General features: G+C 38.4%; 1 protein-coding gene across 9 annotated transcripts in view; it reads left to right on the top strand.

Annotated features, from left to right (window-relative positions):
• The first annotated feature begins 4414 nt into the window (after positions 1 to 4414).
• ubr5 (ubiquitin protein ligase E3 component n-recognin 5) overlaps positions 4415 to 15986 on the top strand; it is a 30912-nt gene continuing 19340 nt past the window's right edge. For 5 of the 9 annotated variants that reach the window (XM_084942979.1, XM_084942978.1, XM_084942974.1 and 2 more), the window contains exons 1-14: positions 4416 to 4834; positions 8777 to 8821; positions 8940 to 9021; positions 9551 to 9627; positions 11164 to 11283; positions 11919 to 12180; positions 12320 to 12479; positions 12740 to 12889; positions 13550 to 13761; positions 13965 to 14081; positions 14202 to 14312; positions 14484 to 14638; positions 15295 to 15412; positions 15741 to 15925. In XM_084942979.1, coding sequence (XP_084799105.1) covers positions 4773 to 4834; positions 8777 to 8821; positions 8940 to 9021; positions 9551 to 9627; positions 11164 to 11283; positions 11919 to 12180; positions 12320 to 12479; positions 12740 to 12889; positions 13550 to 13761; positions 13965 to 14081; positions 14202 to 14312; positions 14484 to 14638; positions 15295 to 15412; positions 15741 to 15925 — 1856 coding nt within the window. In that variant the 5' untranslated portion in view covers positions 4416 to 4772. Of the gene's footprint in view, positions 4835 to 8776; positions 8822 to 8939; positions 9022 to 9550; positions 9628 to 11163; positions 11284 to 11918; positions 12181 to 12319; positions 12480 to 12739; positions 12890 to 13549; positions 13762 to 13964; positions 14082 to 14201; positions 14313 to 14483; positions 14639 to 15294; positions 15413 to 15740; positions 15926 to 15986 lie in introns of all 9 variants that reach the window. The other 4 variants (XM_084942973.1, XM_084942972.1, XM_084942975.1 and 1 more) reach the window with 3 other exon arrangements.

Below are 15986 nucleotides of genomic sequence, written 5' to 3'. Positions count from 1 at the left end.
TACAATATATTGCCTTGTGAGCTGTGCAGAAATCTATGATTTGATGTAGGTTGTGCACACAGTTTGTGCAAAGTCCTTCACCGCTCAGCACCCTTCTTGAAATCTTTAATGGGCAGTTATTCTGAACCATTATAAAGTACTTTAATAGTCGCCGGTCAAATCAGGTGAAAACCGCTTAAAATAGTTTGAAGACTGTGCCCCAAATAAAGCACCATCTTATCTCAGCTGGTGTGGGATTTCCCTCATAGATTACATTTCAGGACTGGCTGAATGCTCTTTCTCTCATTTCATATAGTTTTTTTTTTTTGGTTTGTGCGGGCGAGTGCATGTTAAGAGGTAGAGCTACATTCTGTCCTTCCCTAGTCCTGCAAAGATATGCTTCTGCCAGCACTAAGAGAAGTTATTTTAAACTCATACTCTTCAGCTATTGATCATGTTACCCCAGTCAGTAAAACATGGGCTGAAGTGATTGTGGGCTGACTGACAGCAGCTTGTCTGGGTTCACTGATGAAAACAGTCTAGTTTTAAGGTGTAACAACTGGAAAACCTCTGATTATACCAAGTAGGATATCTTGTCGCTGGTGTCTCTGTGTGCAATAAAACTTTATTCATTGAGTTAAATTTGCAGCCTAAAATGTGCACACTTTCTAAATCCTCAAACCTGCTAACCTTTCTCGGATGATAATGCAGTTTTCTGGCCCTGACTCTTTGTACCCATATTTAAGAACTCCAGGGGTCATTTAATAACCCAGTACCCTCCTACCTAAAAATAGCTCTGGTTTGTTTGTCTACACCCTTAAAAAAAAGGTACAGGGTGTTTTTTTGGAGCAATGGCCTTGGTTTAAATAACCTCTGTGTTGAATTCAGTAAACACAGATAAAAGTTAGGCTCTTCTCTCATTTGGTTGGTTGATGTGGTGCATACAAACTTGAAGAAGAACGTATGATCGAATAATCTAGTGAAAATTTGCTCACTTACATATGCAGTATTTCCCCTTATTTTAATAACATGGTTTAAATGTTTGCGAAATCAACAGTCATTCTTCACAGACGCTCGTCTAACATATAGGCTAGTGTAAGACTTGTGTGACTCGCGTCTTTTTCTTTATGTTACAACTGACATTTTATGAAACATTTGCTCGGTCGAGCTGCAGATGAAGTGGACTGCAGGCCAGGGCAGGACAACATCCATGTGGGTCATTTTGAGTCAGATGGTTGCATTTCTCTTTGCTAGAGCTGAGTGGAAACTTGTGCTGTACTTTGCAGATAAAAGAGGAACCTGACTTGGGGCAGAAGTGCAAACTCTTATTTTCAGTTCCAGCTTTGAAGGGCGACTCTCCATGAGCTTATCAGAATGCATAAATATCCTGAAAAAACTCTGCAGCATTTTTGTGTTGGCAAATAATCAGAAGAGCAGCGCAGGAAGGACAGCTGTCATTACTACAACTGTCTCACATTATTATCAAAGGTAAACCATGCCACCTACTGGTGAGATAAACTGCAGCTTTTGGGGGATTGTATGTGTATAACCAAAATATGAGTAGGAAATCATTGTTTTGCATAGGCTGTTCTCACATCCAGGACATGCATGGGTCAAGAATTAAGCTCTGCTTAAACTAGAGTTTCCTTTTGACAATGTTACATAATGGTAACCTTGTGCTTAAATTAGAGTCTTCTACTTTTTCTTTCTTTCAAACAACAGAAAATTATTTCCTTAACTCAACAGGGCTTAAATAGACTGGGAATACCGCACTAACACAGTTTTCTATGGGAGGGAGATCAGCTGTGCACAGACTCCCAGTGGTCTTCCATTTATAGAGCTCAGGTTTTAGGCGGTTCAGTTTGAAATATAAACCAGTGTAAGAATAGCAGCAATGATCTGAGGGTCATGATTTTTTGTTTCACTTTTTTTTTAACATCTGTTTCATCTCTGCTGCCACAAGGACAGATACGAGTATTGTGGCACGAGGAGAAGAAAAGTGGATTTCCTGCTTTATACACTCAAAAATAAAATATGCCCAAAATGCTGACTTTAATTTGATATAATGTAAATCTTACAAGTAATTTTGTTACATAAGAGCAATGTACAAATGATAATAGTACAATGACATTTACTTGATTGGTGTACATTCAGTTTATACCAAGTGTATTTTTCTTAATTATTAGATATTTTAAAAAAAATAAACATTTGATTTTATATATTTCAGTTGCATTTTAATCAACATTATTGCTATTAATGAATACATTTTTAATGTATATTTACTTTTACTTTATTATATAACATACATTCCCCTGTAGTGAGATGGGTATTCTTATTAATTTTACTTAGATACTACTTAAATAAATACATATTAACTTATTTACTTACATTTGTCAGTTAATGAGCTCTTCATCTTTATTTTTAATTGAGTTCTTTCTTTTTTTTAATTTAGGAGCTGTCTTGTTTTATGATCTTGCCCAGAATTAGGGATGAATAAAGTACATCTGATCTTTTATTACAAATAATGTTCATTATATGCCAAAATAATGGATTAATAGTAAGTGTTAGTTGTTGTTTTTTTTTGTTGTTGTTGTTATTGTTGTTTTGGATATTTAGGTGTTATATAGCAAAAAACTGAAAAACCAAACACAGGATTAAATATACCTATTTCCAAATGGATTGAGAGTATAATCTGATTTTGTTTTTATCCCTGAGCAGAATTTATGAAGGTCTTAAAATGTAGTTTTGCATCTCAATATAATAATTATTCTTATTTTTAATTTAGTCATAATTTTACTTTAGTCATAACAGATTTATACTTTGCTATTATAAATCAAAATGCGTAATCTTTTTAAGAGGCCCCAAATAACCCAACAAGAATCCCCATGTGGCCATATTGCAAGTACTTTTGAGTAATAAATAATTACTTATATAAAAAATTATAATTTTATTTTCAGATTTTGATGTTGCTCTTACTTTATCTGCAACAAATAATATTTGGTTTACCAGCTGACGCTAAATTAACTGGACAAATCACAATTTTAAACATTTTTCAGAAACATCAGCAGTCTGCAAAATTACTCTGACAACTGTAAGGTGGTTGGATGTATTGGGAGTACAGAGCAGTAGTGGACGGTTTTGTGGAGTGGTCTGGGAGGAATCATCTGCTTCCGAGAGATGGTGATCGAGTTTAGAAGGAAGAGGACAGCCACACAACCCAATCCTGGGACAAGACGTTGATGTGGTGCCAGGGTGTAAGTATCTGGGGATCCACATAAACAACAGACTGAATTGGAAGACCAATAAAGAGGCCATATACAAAAGGGGATGATGAGGATCTGTTTTCTTTCAGTGTCCACAGCAAATTGTTCGAGATATCAGTCTGTACTGGCAAGTGCAGTGTACTTTGATGTGGTCGGCTGAAGGAGTAGCATCAGATGCAGACTGAACAAAATGATTAGAGAGGCTGGCTCTTTTGAAACTGTGGTGGTGAGGAGATCACTGAACAAACTATTATCAGTCTTAGGTAATCCTTGACTGCAGCACTTAACTAGACAGGAAGCAGAGTGGCTTCAAGGATCTGATTCAGATACACACCTATTACAGAAACGGGAAATCTTACATACCTCATGCTATCACTCTATATAATACAGTTTATCTGTCTAGCAGAATGACATCTGATATTATTATTATTAGTATTATTATTATTTTGTTGTTTTTTCATCATCCTTTCATTTGATTTAACACAAGGATGAAATTTTGCAAGTAGGGGCAAAGTATACTTGTCATTAATTTCTTCATTAATATTTTATTATTCATAAATATTGTTTTACAAAGAGGCGAGCAAAAGCAAATCGCAAACAACATACAAGCAAAGAATTCAATGCAGTTACTAGTTACAGACACGCACAGAGGCCTGCATAACCACACGTGTTCACAGGGAGAAAATAGCCACAGTACAGTGGACGGTAGCAAAGAATTCAAGTTGGGTAGCTTAAACGCTAAAGCTAATAATGCTAGCTGTGAAACATTATTATAACAACAGCAGTCCAGTCCATCGTGTTAGCATTTTAGGCTGACATTAATACATTTCTTACCACTGATTAGTTACCGTGTTATGCATTGTACATACCTTTTTTAACTGAATGGCTTTAGAAAGAATATTTTATCTATGATTAAACATTTTGACTTGGAAGCAGACAATAAAGCTAGATTATAATGACGCAATTTTTAATAGAAAAAAACTATACCGCTTGTAACTGCACAAAAGGCACAAATTTGTGCTGCTTCTTTTTCGTTGATACTCTATTTTAAAACCAATTGTCTCATCTTTTTCTATTCTATTGTTCCAGCTTTTAAAGAGGTAACCTCGCAAAATTTAACCCTTTCTTTGACCTTCATAGTGCTTTAGTGAACATATGAACACCTCGACTGACTAACAGACAAAACATACTAAGATGCAATAGGTGAACTGGATTAGAACAAAGCCTTCGGAGTGTGGGAGTGCAACGCTTGGCTTTTTGTTACAGATGTCTTTCTTCTCGAGGCCAGCCCCATCCAATTTTTTTATTTCCTGTTTGTGCTAGAGGTCCAACCAGCGGAGCGAGTGCATGTGCACTAATCAACACACACAGAAGAAGCTGGTTAGAGTTAAGATGGCGGCATGTGGGTGAGGAGGCTGGGATCTAACTCGAGCTTTTTCGCCCTTAAAAGATTCCTATGAATCCTCATATATACAGTAATCGAAAGAGTACCCATTTCCACACGTCTCGGTGTGATTTTGGATTAGCCCAATGACATCTATACACTTCGTGGTTCACCCGTTGCCCGGGACCGAGGATCAGCTCAATGACAGGTATTTTGTTGCGGCCCGTGGAAAAAGAAGACTTGAAATCAATATTTATGTGCGGGCAGCATTGCTTAGTATTCGAGGTAGTATTTGTGCTCGATGTTGACATTGTCATGTGAATATGTTCGGGTTTAAATTATTTAAATGACCCCCCCACCCGGGGGGTAAAACGAGGCCCGGCATTTTGAGGGATCCTTGTTAGCTTGCTGCTACCTAAACAGAGTCATTTGCTAACATGCTAACCTGTTAACTGGCTTTCAGTCGAATAGCTAACGCTAGCTGTCGGTTTCCTTGGTTCTCTGGATGGATTGGCTCTTAGTCAAAGTTGCGCGGTTGGGGGATGGGGTAAAGAGAGGGTATTAAAGGTTGTAAAACACAGCTTAGTAAAAAATTTAAATCTTTTTCGTGTACAGTTACCATATACGCTCTTTGACAAGTGTCATTGTTTGCTTTGCGAGCGTCTTGTTGATTTACCGTGATCTATGCAGTGGCTAACGTCAGCTTACCGATAGCTAGCTGCTAATGCTAGCAACCTAGTTAATTCGCTACCACGCTCTTAAGAAAGCCAAATATTTGCATTTCAGGGCGTTTGTGGAAGGCTCTTCTTTTTCTTGACGCTTCATTAAGCATTTAATTACTAACATCATTTGAAATTTTGTCACCGCTTGTCTGCTTTTAGCATTGCGCACTGAGATAAATATCTAAAATATGCAGCGAAGTACTGTTAGCACCATCGCATTCAAATTAATCTTGTTATTGACTTTAATAAGGTGGCAAACCAAGGCTTTTAAAGTTTACGGTCTGTGCTGGATTCTAAATTGCCCTGAGTGCTCACACGCGACATTTTAAGTCTTTTCACTGTTGCCTTAATACAATGTGGCACTGCACAGTGTATTTGGCCACATATTACATTGTTGCTTGGAACAAAGTGCTGTTATGCATCACTCTGACTTTATGGATTTTTAGTTCTAGACTGAAGCGGTCGCTTATCGGTGGGTTTAGCGAGGGTGTCCAGGAGATTGTTTACGACCCTTTTTTTTGGCAGAACATGCGATTTATGATAAAACTATTTATAACACCCATTGAGACTTAACTGATTAATGAGCTGCTCTACTTAAAGACAAAGAGGTCAAGAAGTCAAAGTGTTTTTAGAATGACCTTGAGATTAAATACTGGTTATGGGCACGGGAGGATTTAAACACCCTCTGTTGGTTGATGTACGGTCCAAATCTGCGGGGATCAGCTTTGGTCTGATTGACAGGAAAGCGCAGTTTGCTCTTGATGGTCAAAGGCACCGCTGAAACATCTTGATTGTATGGACTATTCCTTCCTTAAAAGAGGTCAGGCTTTTTCGATCCCCAGGCATGCATGTCATTGCATGCTGCTGTCACCATGTGGTGCTATGCCCCCCCACCCCCCTTGCTCACTCTCTCTCTCTCTCTCTCTTCTCCATGAACTTGCAGTTGTCAAAGCAGATAAGTGCTTCTATCTGACATAAAAAGGCTTAGTCCAGCTTGCCTAGCATGAATATCTGGTCAGATTTCTTTGTTTGACCTGAGGTTTGCTTGCACACATTCATTTAGGACAGTGAAATGGGAAATGGCATTCCCCTGTAGTGAGATGGATATTTTATGTGGGGGGTTTTTCTGCTGCGGTGAAACAGTTTTAAATGGCTCATTGAAGGGAATAGACTTGTCTGTGTTAGGGTACTACCATTTGTTTGATGGGAAGGGTAGTGAATGGCTGACCTGGATGCTTTGTGAGTCATTTTCTCTTACTTTTTTGCAGTGTTAGGAGTGAGGCATGAGCTTAATTTAATATGTTCTGTGTCTGATGAGAATTCTGCCTGTTCTGTTGTTATGTCCCAGTGGTTTAGAGGCATTGGATATAATTTAAAAATATTTCCTGTTTATATTCTACCTTGCATTTGATTGCTTTCTAAAGGGTGGAATTAGATTGCATATTTACTGGCATTTTCTGACATTCTGCATAGGCTGTGCATCTATTTTAGTATACAATTCTTTTTTTTGTATGTCTAAGTAGTGAGATTTATGTGATTTTGTATGTTTGGCCTTGACAGTAACATGTACATTGTGATGCTTTTTGTTTTTCTCACATCTTGGAGTTTGCATTTTGAGTTAGGTCACTCATCACATCACCAGTGATCTTTTGCACTTAAAAGTTCAGGAAACTGTGCAATCCAGACCTCGTGTGTGCTGAAGCATGATTGGATAACTGCATTTCCTTGAGTGTGCGAGGTGCAAATGGGTTTCATGACATGGGACACTTCTTCATAAAAGAGACTGATAGTCTAAATTAAGTATGGAAGTTGATGTCTAATTTCTTTCTTTCTTTTTCTGTGCTGATTTTTAGTGGACTGCAGAAGCACAAAGTTAGGCTGCCTATTTCAGAAAGTTATAAAACAGAGTATTAAAAGTTTACAGCAATCCTTGAATGTTTTCTTTTTTTTTTTTTTTCTTTTTTTTTTTTACCAATTAAAACGATTATTTTGGACTGGCAAGACAGACAACTGCTTTTCATTGTGTCAGTGGAAGATTTTTATTTTATTTTTTATTGTCAGGTGGTTCTGGGGGAAAAAAAAAATCAGTATCTGTTTTCTATTTGGACCATTTCAGTTTCTCGTTGACACCATGTAGGGCTAAGCATGTGATATTTTCATACCATCCTCACATTGTTCTTACTAGAGTTGCAGATAGAAGATTCAGTTGCCTGCAGACAGCTGGATGGTGGTCATGACTCATCTTAAATGTCAATATAGGCAATCTTACAGCACATTTGTCAGGATTGTCAAGTGGAAAAGGGACCAAAAATAGTTTACTTTACACTTGGGGGCAACTCACAGCAAAGCTTGAAAGAGCTGTTATAATTTATTTTATATTTTCTTTAAACTGCTTTGTGTCTATTTGATAAAAGGCATGAAGCAGTGAAAATCAATGAAGTATAATTTTTTCCACATTGCCAGTAATGGTGGGTTGCGGATTCATAACCTTTGAGCTATATAGTACATTAAAAACTGACTGAGGCTCAGTTTTCCAGGCGTGGATTAAGCTTAGTCCCAGACCATAAACTTATTTTTTAATGAAGGTTATTGAATTTTCTTTTAGCCTGGGACTAGACTTAAACCATGTCTGGGAACTTGCTGAAAGGTATTTCAAATGCATACTACAACTCTGGCTTGTGCCTCTGACTGATATCTTCCTATGGATCGTCCTTCTTAGAGGAAACTTTGGAGCCTAACAAAGAGCCTTTTAGCTACAGTTAAACAAAAATCAACAGAACTATAAGAGAGAGTTTTTACCAGTTTGTAACCATTCATTAATTTAAGTATAATATACATTTTATTCTCAAATAGTGAGAAATTTAAAAGGTAACACTGAGTCATTGCATTGACTCTACACACTCCAACAGGCTCATAATGCTTGCTGCACAAACATCATCACATACAAGTTCCCACAGATGTTTCGTCAGTGCTGATCAAGAAGATTTATTTTTTGTGTGTGTTATTAGCAACCAATTGTATGTCATTGTTTTTAAAAGCAAAACATTATCAAGTGTTTAACATTGTCATCTTTTATCTTGGGCTTCTTTCTTGTCTTGCTATAAGGTAGAAAAGAGGTTTTGTTTTCCTACTTCCGAATTGAATTGAATTAACAAGTTGTCCTGAGATCATTATGATCATTCAGATAAACTGAAAAGATGCATATATGTTAAAGCCTTCTGAAATACACCTATATTCTTTGCGCTTTTAAAAATGTTTTACAGTAATTTGTATGCAAGTTAAAAGGGCTTGTATATAAACAGTAACTCACGTTACAGCATTTCTCTCAGTATGCTTTTTTGACTCTCACACAGGAACCTGTATTGAGGTCTTAAATTGGTCTGGGTGATATGTTAATGTAGTTTGTTTTTGTTTTGTTTTTTTCTCAGACTCCGTGAAGTCTCAGAGAAGCTCAACAAGTATAGTTATAACAGGTGAGTGTGTATCTGCGTTGTATTTTTAGGTGGTTTTATTCAGTGTGATCACTTATTGCAAATATTATTTTCTTGCTGTCCTGTGTTGGGTCACTTTTTTCTTTTTCCTTTAATGCAGTCATCCACACCTTAGTCTGCTGGAGCAGGCCACCCTAAAACAGTGTGTTGTCGGTCCAAACCATGCCGGATTTCTCCTTGAGGTAATGCTATAAGTCATCAAATCAAACAGCTGCTGATCTGCTGCCAGGTCACAGTTATCAGATGCCCTCTGACTTTGCTGTACAACATGAGATAATATGCTTCAATAGATGTAGATATGGACTAGGTTTTGTTTTGTTTTTTTTTAAATATGTTGTTAATATTCATCATAATTCTGCAGTTGGTGCAGCTCAGTTTGAACACTGCAGTGAAGAGTCATTAGTTAGTTGACCTCAGTTTGTATATTGCAAGTGGGTGAAAGATGCTCAGCTGAAGTGTTGAGTGTGTTTATTCATGTCAAGCTGATGCCACATTATGATGATGTTGAATTATAGATTGCACTGTGATAAATGAGTTGGTATGGTGTAGTTAACATGCTAATTAACGATCTTAGAAAAATAGTTTAAAGAAAAGACTGTATTTTACTCAGTTTTGTTTTCATTTCCTAATGTAATAAATTAATGTAAATGTATTTGTTTTCCCTTTTTGATTAATGTAATACATTAAAAGTCACTGTTGCGACTCTTTCAGGATGGACGTGTATGCAGAATCAGCTTTGCTGTCCAGCCGGATCGCCTGGAGCTCAACAAGCCGGATGGCAGCGATGGGTGAGAGACTTGTTTATGATGGGATCTGTCCCAGGAAACCTTTTTAGCTTTTAGCTTTGGCACTGAATTGGAAAACAGATTGCTTGTGGAGACGTCTCATTCAAGATGCAGCGAATATGCTCAGGCTCATGGATCTTGGTTGCTGTAATGTGAATTCTAGTCAATACTTATGCCCTTTTTGGCGAGTATAACACATGGTTTCATTTCTAGCATATTACTGTGGTATTGTCTGTTTCAACAAAGATTAGCTCCAAAATCTTAAATCTATAGCTGTAAACATGTATTTCTATACATTATCTTACCTAAACTGCTGTTTGAATATCAGATGCTCTTGTTTTAGTTTAATTCAAATCAAATCTTCTCAGTATAGCTCTGTCTTAGGAATTTTTTTTTGTACCTCGAATATAAAAAGAAAAAGCTTCTTTTTTTTTTTTTCTTGACACCAATAGACTAAAAACATAGCAGCCCTAAAATTGTTTTGTAAGGTTCTGAAAGCCAGTTCCCTTTTTGGCTGAGCAAGTGTGTGCCATTTGCCACAACTCTTTTTTTTTTTTTTTTTTTTTGTTTGTATGTTTCTATAAAAATACCTTTTCACTAGCTGCTTTGTTTCTCGTTGGCTATGAACATGTATTTTGGTGAGTGTCTCATTGATAGTTGTTGATGTCCTGCCAGCAGAACAACATCCAACAGTGATTTCATATACTAGCTGTTCAATATGCATGCGAGTTGGGCTGTAAGAGACTAAGGAGCCCTCTGCTCCAGATTTTGCTGTAGAGCATATGTTTCGTTCCCTGCCACAGACTCGCAGAACAACAGGACATGGCTTAGCTATTCATTTGGCACTATTGTGGGTTGTTGGGAAGCCTGACGAAAAGAGCCTTGACAAGTTGTCTTTGGGAAGTTTGTCAGCATACTCAACAAACACATTTGTGTGGTTTTGAATTGTAATGGATTGTGTCAGTTTGTTGACTGGTGGATTGAATTTGTTGTTTGCTTTTATTATATCTGAATCATTTGACTTTCCTTTTCTGTATTGCATTTCCTTCTGTAACAGTGTAGTAATACCTGATTATGTTTCGTTAAAAGGGTTTTTTTTTTTTTCATTCAAAAGACAAATTCTACAAATGTACAACACATCACTTAGGAATATTGCAGCAAACTACTTTTGTTTAGACTCATACATTATTCAATTATTAGGAGAAAGCACTCGCAGCCCCAAAACCCAAGAACTTTTAAAAATGGAAAGTCTTGATGGAGGAATGAGTTGCAGCCAATTCTGATTCCCAAGGGTGTTGCCATGCTAGTCTCCAAAATACCCCCTCCTGTTTCATAGTTTAATAATAAAATGAATCCTGAACCAAGGGGTGTAAATTAACTAATACCTGGGGTAAATTTACTTTGTTAACCCAGGTTATAAAGGTTAAAAATATATATATATATATAAAAAAAGCGAGAGGATTTTTTTGGTTTGTTTGTTTTTTAGTCCTTTTGGGACATCTGTAGGTTTGTAACTGATCTCCCATCTTTTGTTTCCAGTTCAAAGTTGAGCAGTGGTTCAGGGACAGGAAGGAGCTCCAGGCCAGGCAGGACCAGTGATCCACCCTGGTTCCTGTCTGGTTCTGACACACTGGGCAGACTGGCAGGCAACACCCTTGGGTAAGTTCTGGCAGGGCTGACAGAGTCGAATGGTCCTGTGAAAGCTCAGTGTATAGAGCTTAACAGTGGCTCAGCAGTGAGTTAGTGGTGTTTTCCTTGCTTTTTTTTCACTGCCACACATTCTGGTTATAACTTTTTAGGGTGTTGTAAAATGTAAATAAATGTATCCCCAGCGGGCGCATCAAAAAGCATCAGCTTTTTTATCCTTGTGGTTTTCTTACTGCTTTTCATATTGGTGACCACTGGAGAACCACTAGCTAATACAAAATATTGTTGTTGTAAGACCTTAATACAATTCAATGCCTAGGAAAAATGGTTCGAACATCCCAAATAAACAAATCTATTACTTCCTCTTGGAGTAAATTAATCTGTGTATATGCTATTATTCTACAATGAAATTTTTTTCTTTCACTTTGCCTAATTAAATGAGGAAAAGGGGCACCAGTTTAATCAGAATTTTGTATTTATTTATTTATTTATTTTTTAAGTCTTGCTGATTCCATCTCAGTGTGGACTAGCCCGTCTCTGCTGTCACAAAGACCAAATTCCTTTGTAATCAGATTCGTGCGTGTTTGTAGTCAGGTGGTGTGTTTTTGCAGTTGTGTCTGATTGTGGCTTTAAACTGTATGTAACAGGAGTCGCTGGAGCTCTGGTGTAAATGGAGGCAGTGGTGGAAGTGGAGGAGGAGCAGGAGGAGGTGGAGCAGGAGGTGGAAGCAGTGGAGGAGGAGGCGGAGGAGGCGGCGGCACATCGGGTAGGTCGTCAACAGCAGCTCGCGACTCCCGTCGACAGACCAGGGTCATCCGTACAGGAAGAGACCGAGGCTCAGGACTTCTGAGTAGCCAGCCTCAGCCTGTCATACCTGCTTCTGTCATCCCCGAAGAACTCATTACTCAGGTACAGCACGCTCAGCCTTTACACAGACCCATCCTCTTAAGAATGTTTTTGTAGCCTCTTTTAATCCTGTCTTTACAGTAATTAACAGTGATATTCATGAGAAATGTTTTTTACTTTTGTGTCCTTGTACATTCCCCAGGCCCAGGTAGTTCTTCAAGGGAAATCCAGGAGTGTGATCATTAGGGAGCTCCAGAGAACCAACCTAGATGTCAACCTCGCCGTAAATAACCTGCTGAGCCGGGATGATGAAGATGGAGATGATGGCGATGACACTGCCAGCGAGTCTTACCTCCCTGGAGGTTTGTCACACAAATAGCAAATGGCTCATATGTAATGATGTTGTTTTGTGAAATGACTACTCTTTAACACTGAAACAGTGTACTTTTAATTTGAGTGCAGCACATTAAGATATAAGTAGGCTTTTGGCAAAAAGTTTTGCTGTTTTAAATTCTGATCATTGTAAATTGAAATTGTTTTACCATAATCATAAAAAAAGATTTGAGGGGTTTTATGATTCTGTCTTAAAATTTGAAATTTTATGTGTGCTTCCCTTGTACAGAGGATCTGATGTCCCTGTTGGATGCAGATATCCATTCAGCCCATCCCAGCGTCATCATTGATGCTGATGCCATGTTCTCTGAGGACATTAGCTACTTTGGCTATCCCTCTTTTAGACGCTCGTCACTGTCTCGCCTGGGATCCTCCAGAGGTAACTCAACAACTCTCTTCTGACTAGTGATGGGAAGGCAGGGTGTTCTAAAGGCTTTGGTGGCAGCACTGGTGATGGCTTTTGTTCATCTGGGGATGGCTTTATAAGGGAATACTACTGAAAAGCTGGAAATCAAGGCAACTGTGGGTGTAATGCCAAATACTGCACTTACAGTTAACCACTGTTCAGGTGTTTCTGTAAAGCTTGTGAAAGCGAAATGGTTCTCGTGGTCTACTGTGTACGTTTCCCTTTAGTTTGTTTAGCTGAGTTTATATTATGAATGTTTGGTGTTTTATGCTGCATGGCTGTAGTACATACTGTGAGCTCTCTGAGAAAGGCCCGCTAGGCCCACCTGTCCTAACAAGGACCCTTCAAGGGTCTATTTAAAACCCTCCCTAGCCCACTTTTAGCCCATATGCATGCTTTCTTTCTGTCTATCCACTTCCTCTTCTGTCTCGCATTTTAATGAGCGTGCAATGTGACTCACCACAGTATAATTTAGATTCCCACTCAATCTCAAGTATTTAAATTGATTGATTTTTCATTATAGTGATTCTAAAGAATCTATCTTTCTCTCTCTATTCTTAAAACGATGTTGACGGGTCTTTCCCAGAGAGTGGCTTACTTCTATCCCACTGGTGTGACCTTATTGCATACCAGTTCTCCTTCTTCCCTTAGAGCGTGACTCAGAGCTGTTGCGTGAACGTGAGTCTGTATTGAGGTTACGTGAGCGTCGGTGGCTCGACGGGGCCTCTTTTGACACGGAGCGCGGTTCCACCAGCCGTGAGGGGGAACAAAGTCTTGACAAGAAGAGTATCCCTGTGCAGAGCCCCGTTTCCCTGGGAGAGGAGCTCCAGTGGTGGCCTGACAAGGTAAGAAAAGTACAGAAGATGGTTCAGAGATTGTCTTTTTAAAACAAACAAACAAAAAGGAAGTTGCGTCATTATTGCAAGGCAAGTGGAGATTTCACCTGTTTCCTTTGTTCGTCTGGTGTCTGTGCATCATGATTGGAGTTGAGTTGGATTGAAGTTTTTCTTGATCCTACATTTGCTGAGATCTTCAATTTCCTTTCTAGGATGGTGTGAAGTTTGTGAGCATTGGAGCAATGTTCTCAGAGCTGGTAGCTGTGAGCTCCAAAGGAGAACTGTATCAGTGGAAGTGGAGTGAATCCGAACCCTACAGGAATCCACAGGTGATGAATTCAACCCGTGTTACTGGAAGAAAAACTAAAATCTAGTGAAATAAGATATATATGTATCTTTTATTGTAGCAACAGCTTATATCACTAACTTCCTGGTATTTGTCACATCAGAATCCTGCTATTCATCACCCACGTATATCCTTCCTGGGGCTGGCTAATGAGAAGATTACCTTACTGTCTGCCAATAGCATCAGGGCCACTGTAGCTACAGAGACCAACAAGGTAGGTTTTTAATTGCTCTTCTTTACATTAGAACAAGGTTGTTTGTGCAGCCTTGAGACGATTAGTGCTGTTTGTTTGTTTTGTTTTTTTAATTGTTCACGAACTATTCTAACAATTGACATTTATTTAATCATCTGTTCATTAGCTGATGTTTGTATGGATGTCATGCAGGTGGCAACCTGGGTGGACGAAACACTGAGCACCGTAGCCTCAAAGCTGGAGCACAGTGCACAGGCTTTCCCTGAGCTTCAGGGGGAACGCATGGTGTCGCTGCATTGCTGTGCACTCTACACATGTGCACAGCTGGAGAATAGCCTCTACTGGTGGTGAGAAGAAAATGTTGTTTTTCTGTGAAGTTATATTGATTTCTAGTTGTTTACGGGAAATGGCAACATTGGCTTGAAAGGGTCCCCATAACATTGTCGTACCACTCAGTTTGTCTTACGAGCCAGGACTGTTCATTACGAGCAGAACAATAGGTTAAGTCAAGAATTGTCCGCGTTAGTTGTAGCACTTACTGTCTACGTGCCATAACATTACTAAGTGCTACCAGTGATGCATGTATTATTATTTTTTTCCAGCTTTTGTGTCTGAATTGTAAAATTGTACACCTTGTGTTCCCTGTTCATATAGTTTGATTGAAATGATTTTTTCTGTGCTAATCCCCCCACCCCACAAAAAAAGAAAAAGCACATTTTCATATTTTTAAAATGTCAAAAGATCCTGAAAATTTGTACATCAACTGCAGTAACCTCTGTCTTATGGCAAAACACACAATGGAGACAAACTGTGTGACTCCTAAAGGAGTCACACAGTTTGGTAATCTTTGGTACAATGCAAAGATTACCAAGGGATGTTACAGTCGGCATGAGAGCATTGTATATTGTATCATAGGAAAAGTGTAGATGTCAGTGAAGTGTTTTGCTTTTTGTTTTTATTTGTTTGTTTTTGTTTTAAGTTTACTGCTTCCATCTCTCTGCAGGGGTGTTGTGCCTTTCAGTCAAAGGAAGAAGATGCTTGAAAAGGCCAGAGCCAAGAACAAAAAGCCAAAATCCAGTGCTGGCATCTCCTCAATACCCAACATCACTGTGGGAACACAGGTAGGAAGAAACTTGTTTTGTTTTTTTTGTTTGTATGTTGTTGTTTTGTTTTGTTTTTTTTTTAGCTTTTTTGTTTTGAGGAGATTTTATTTCTTTATTGTTATTATTATTATTATTTTTTTTTTTTTGGAAAATGGGGACCAAGTTCATCCTCAGTTAATTTGCCATCTCAAAGTTTACTCTAGCTTTAGCTCTGGAATTACCTTACCAAATAAGAATATTTAAAAAATGCTAAAATGAGTAACGAAATATACTTGGGTAGCTTGTCGAATTAAAGTATGTAATAAACACTGGGCACCGATCAATTCACGAGTTTCTTTTTCCTTAGGTGTGTTTGAGAAACAATCCCCTTTACCATGCCGGTGCAGTGGCCTTTTCTGTCAGTGCTGGAATTCCCAAAGTGGGTGTCCTCTTGGAGTCTGTCTGGAACATGAACGACAGCTGCAGGTTCCAGCTGCGCTCACCAGAGAGCCTGAAGAACATGGAGAAGACCACTAAGACCCAGGAAATCAAGTCAGTTTAATTTTTATTTAGCAGAAAGCTTTTACATGTTTGGATCTGAATAGTGTTTCAG

This window comes from Perissodus microlepis, chromosome 11 (genome assembly GCF_051167445.1).
Source record: "Perissodus microlepis isolate ML-2025 ecotype Zambia chromosome 11, ASM5116744v1, whole genome shotgun sequence".
NCBI lineage: Eukaryota > Metazoa > Chordata > Actinopteri > Cichliformes > Cichlidae > Perissodus > Perissodus microlepis.
This window is presented reverse-complemented; position numbering and strand designations above follow the sequence as displayed.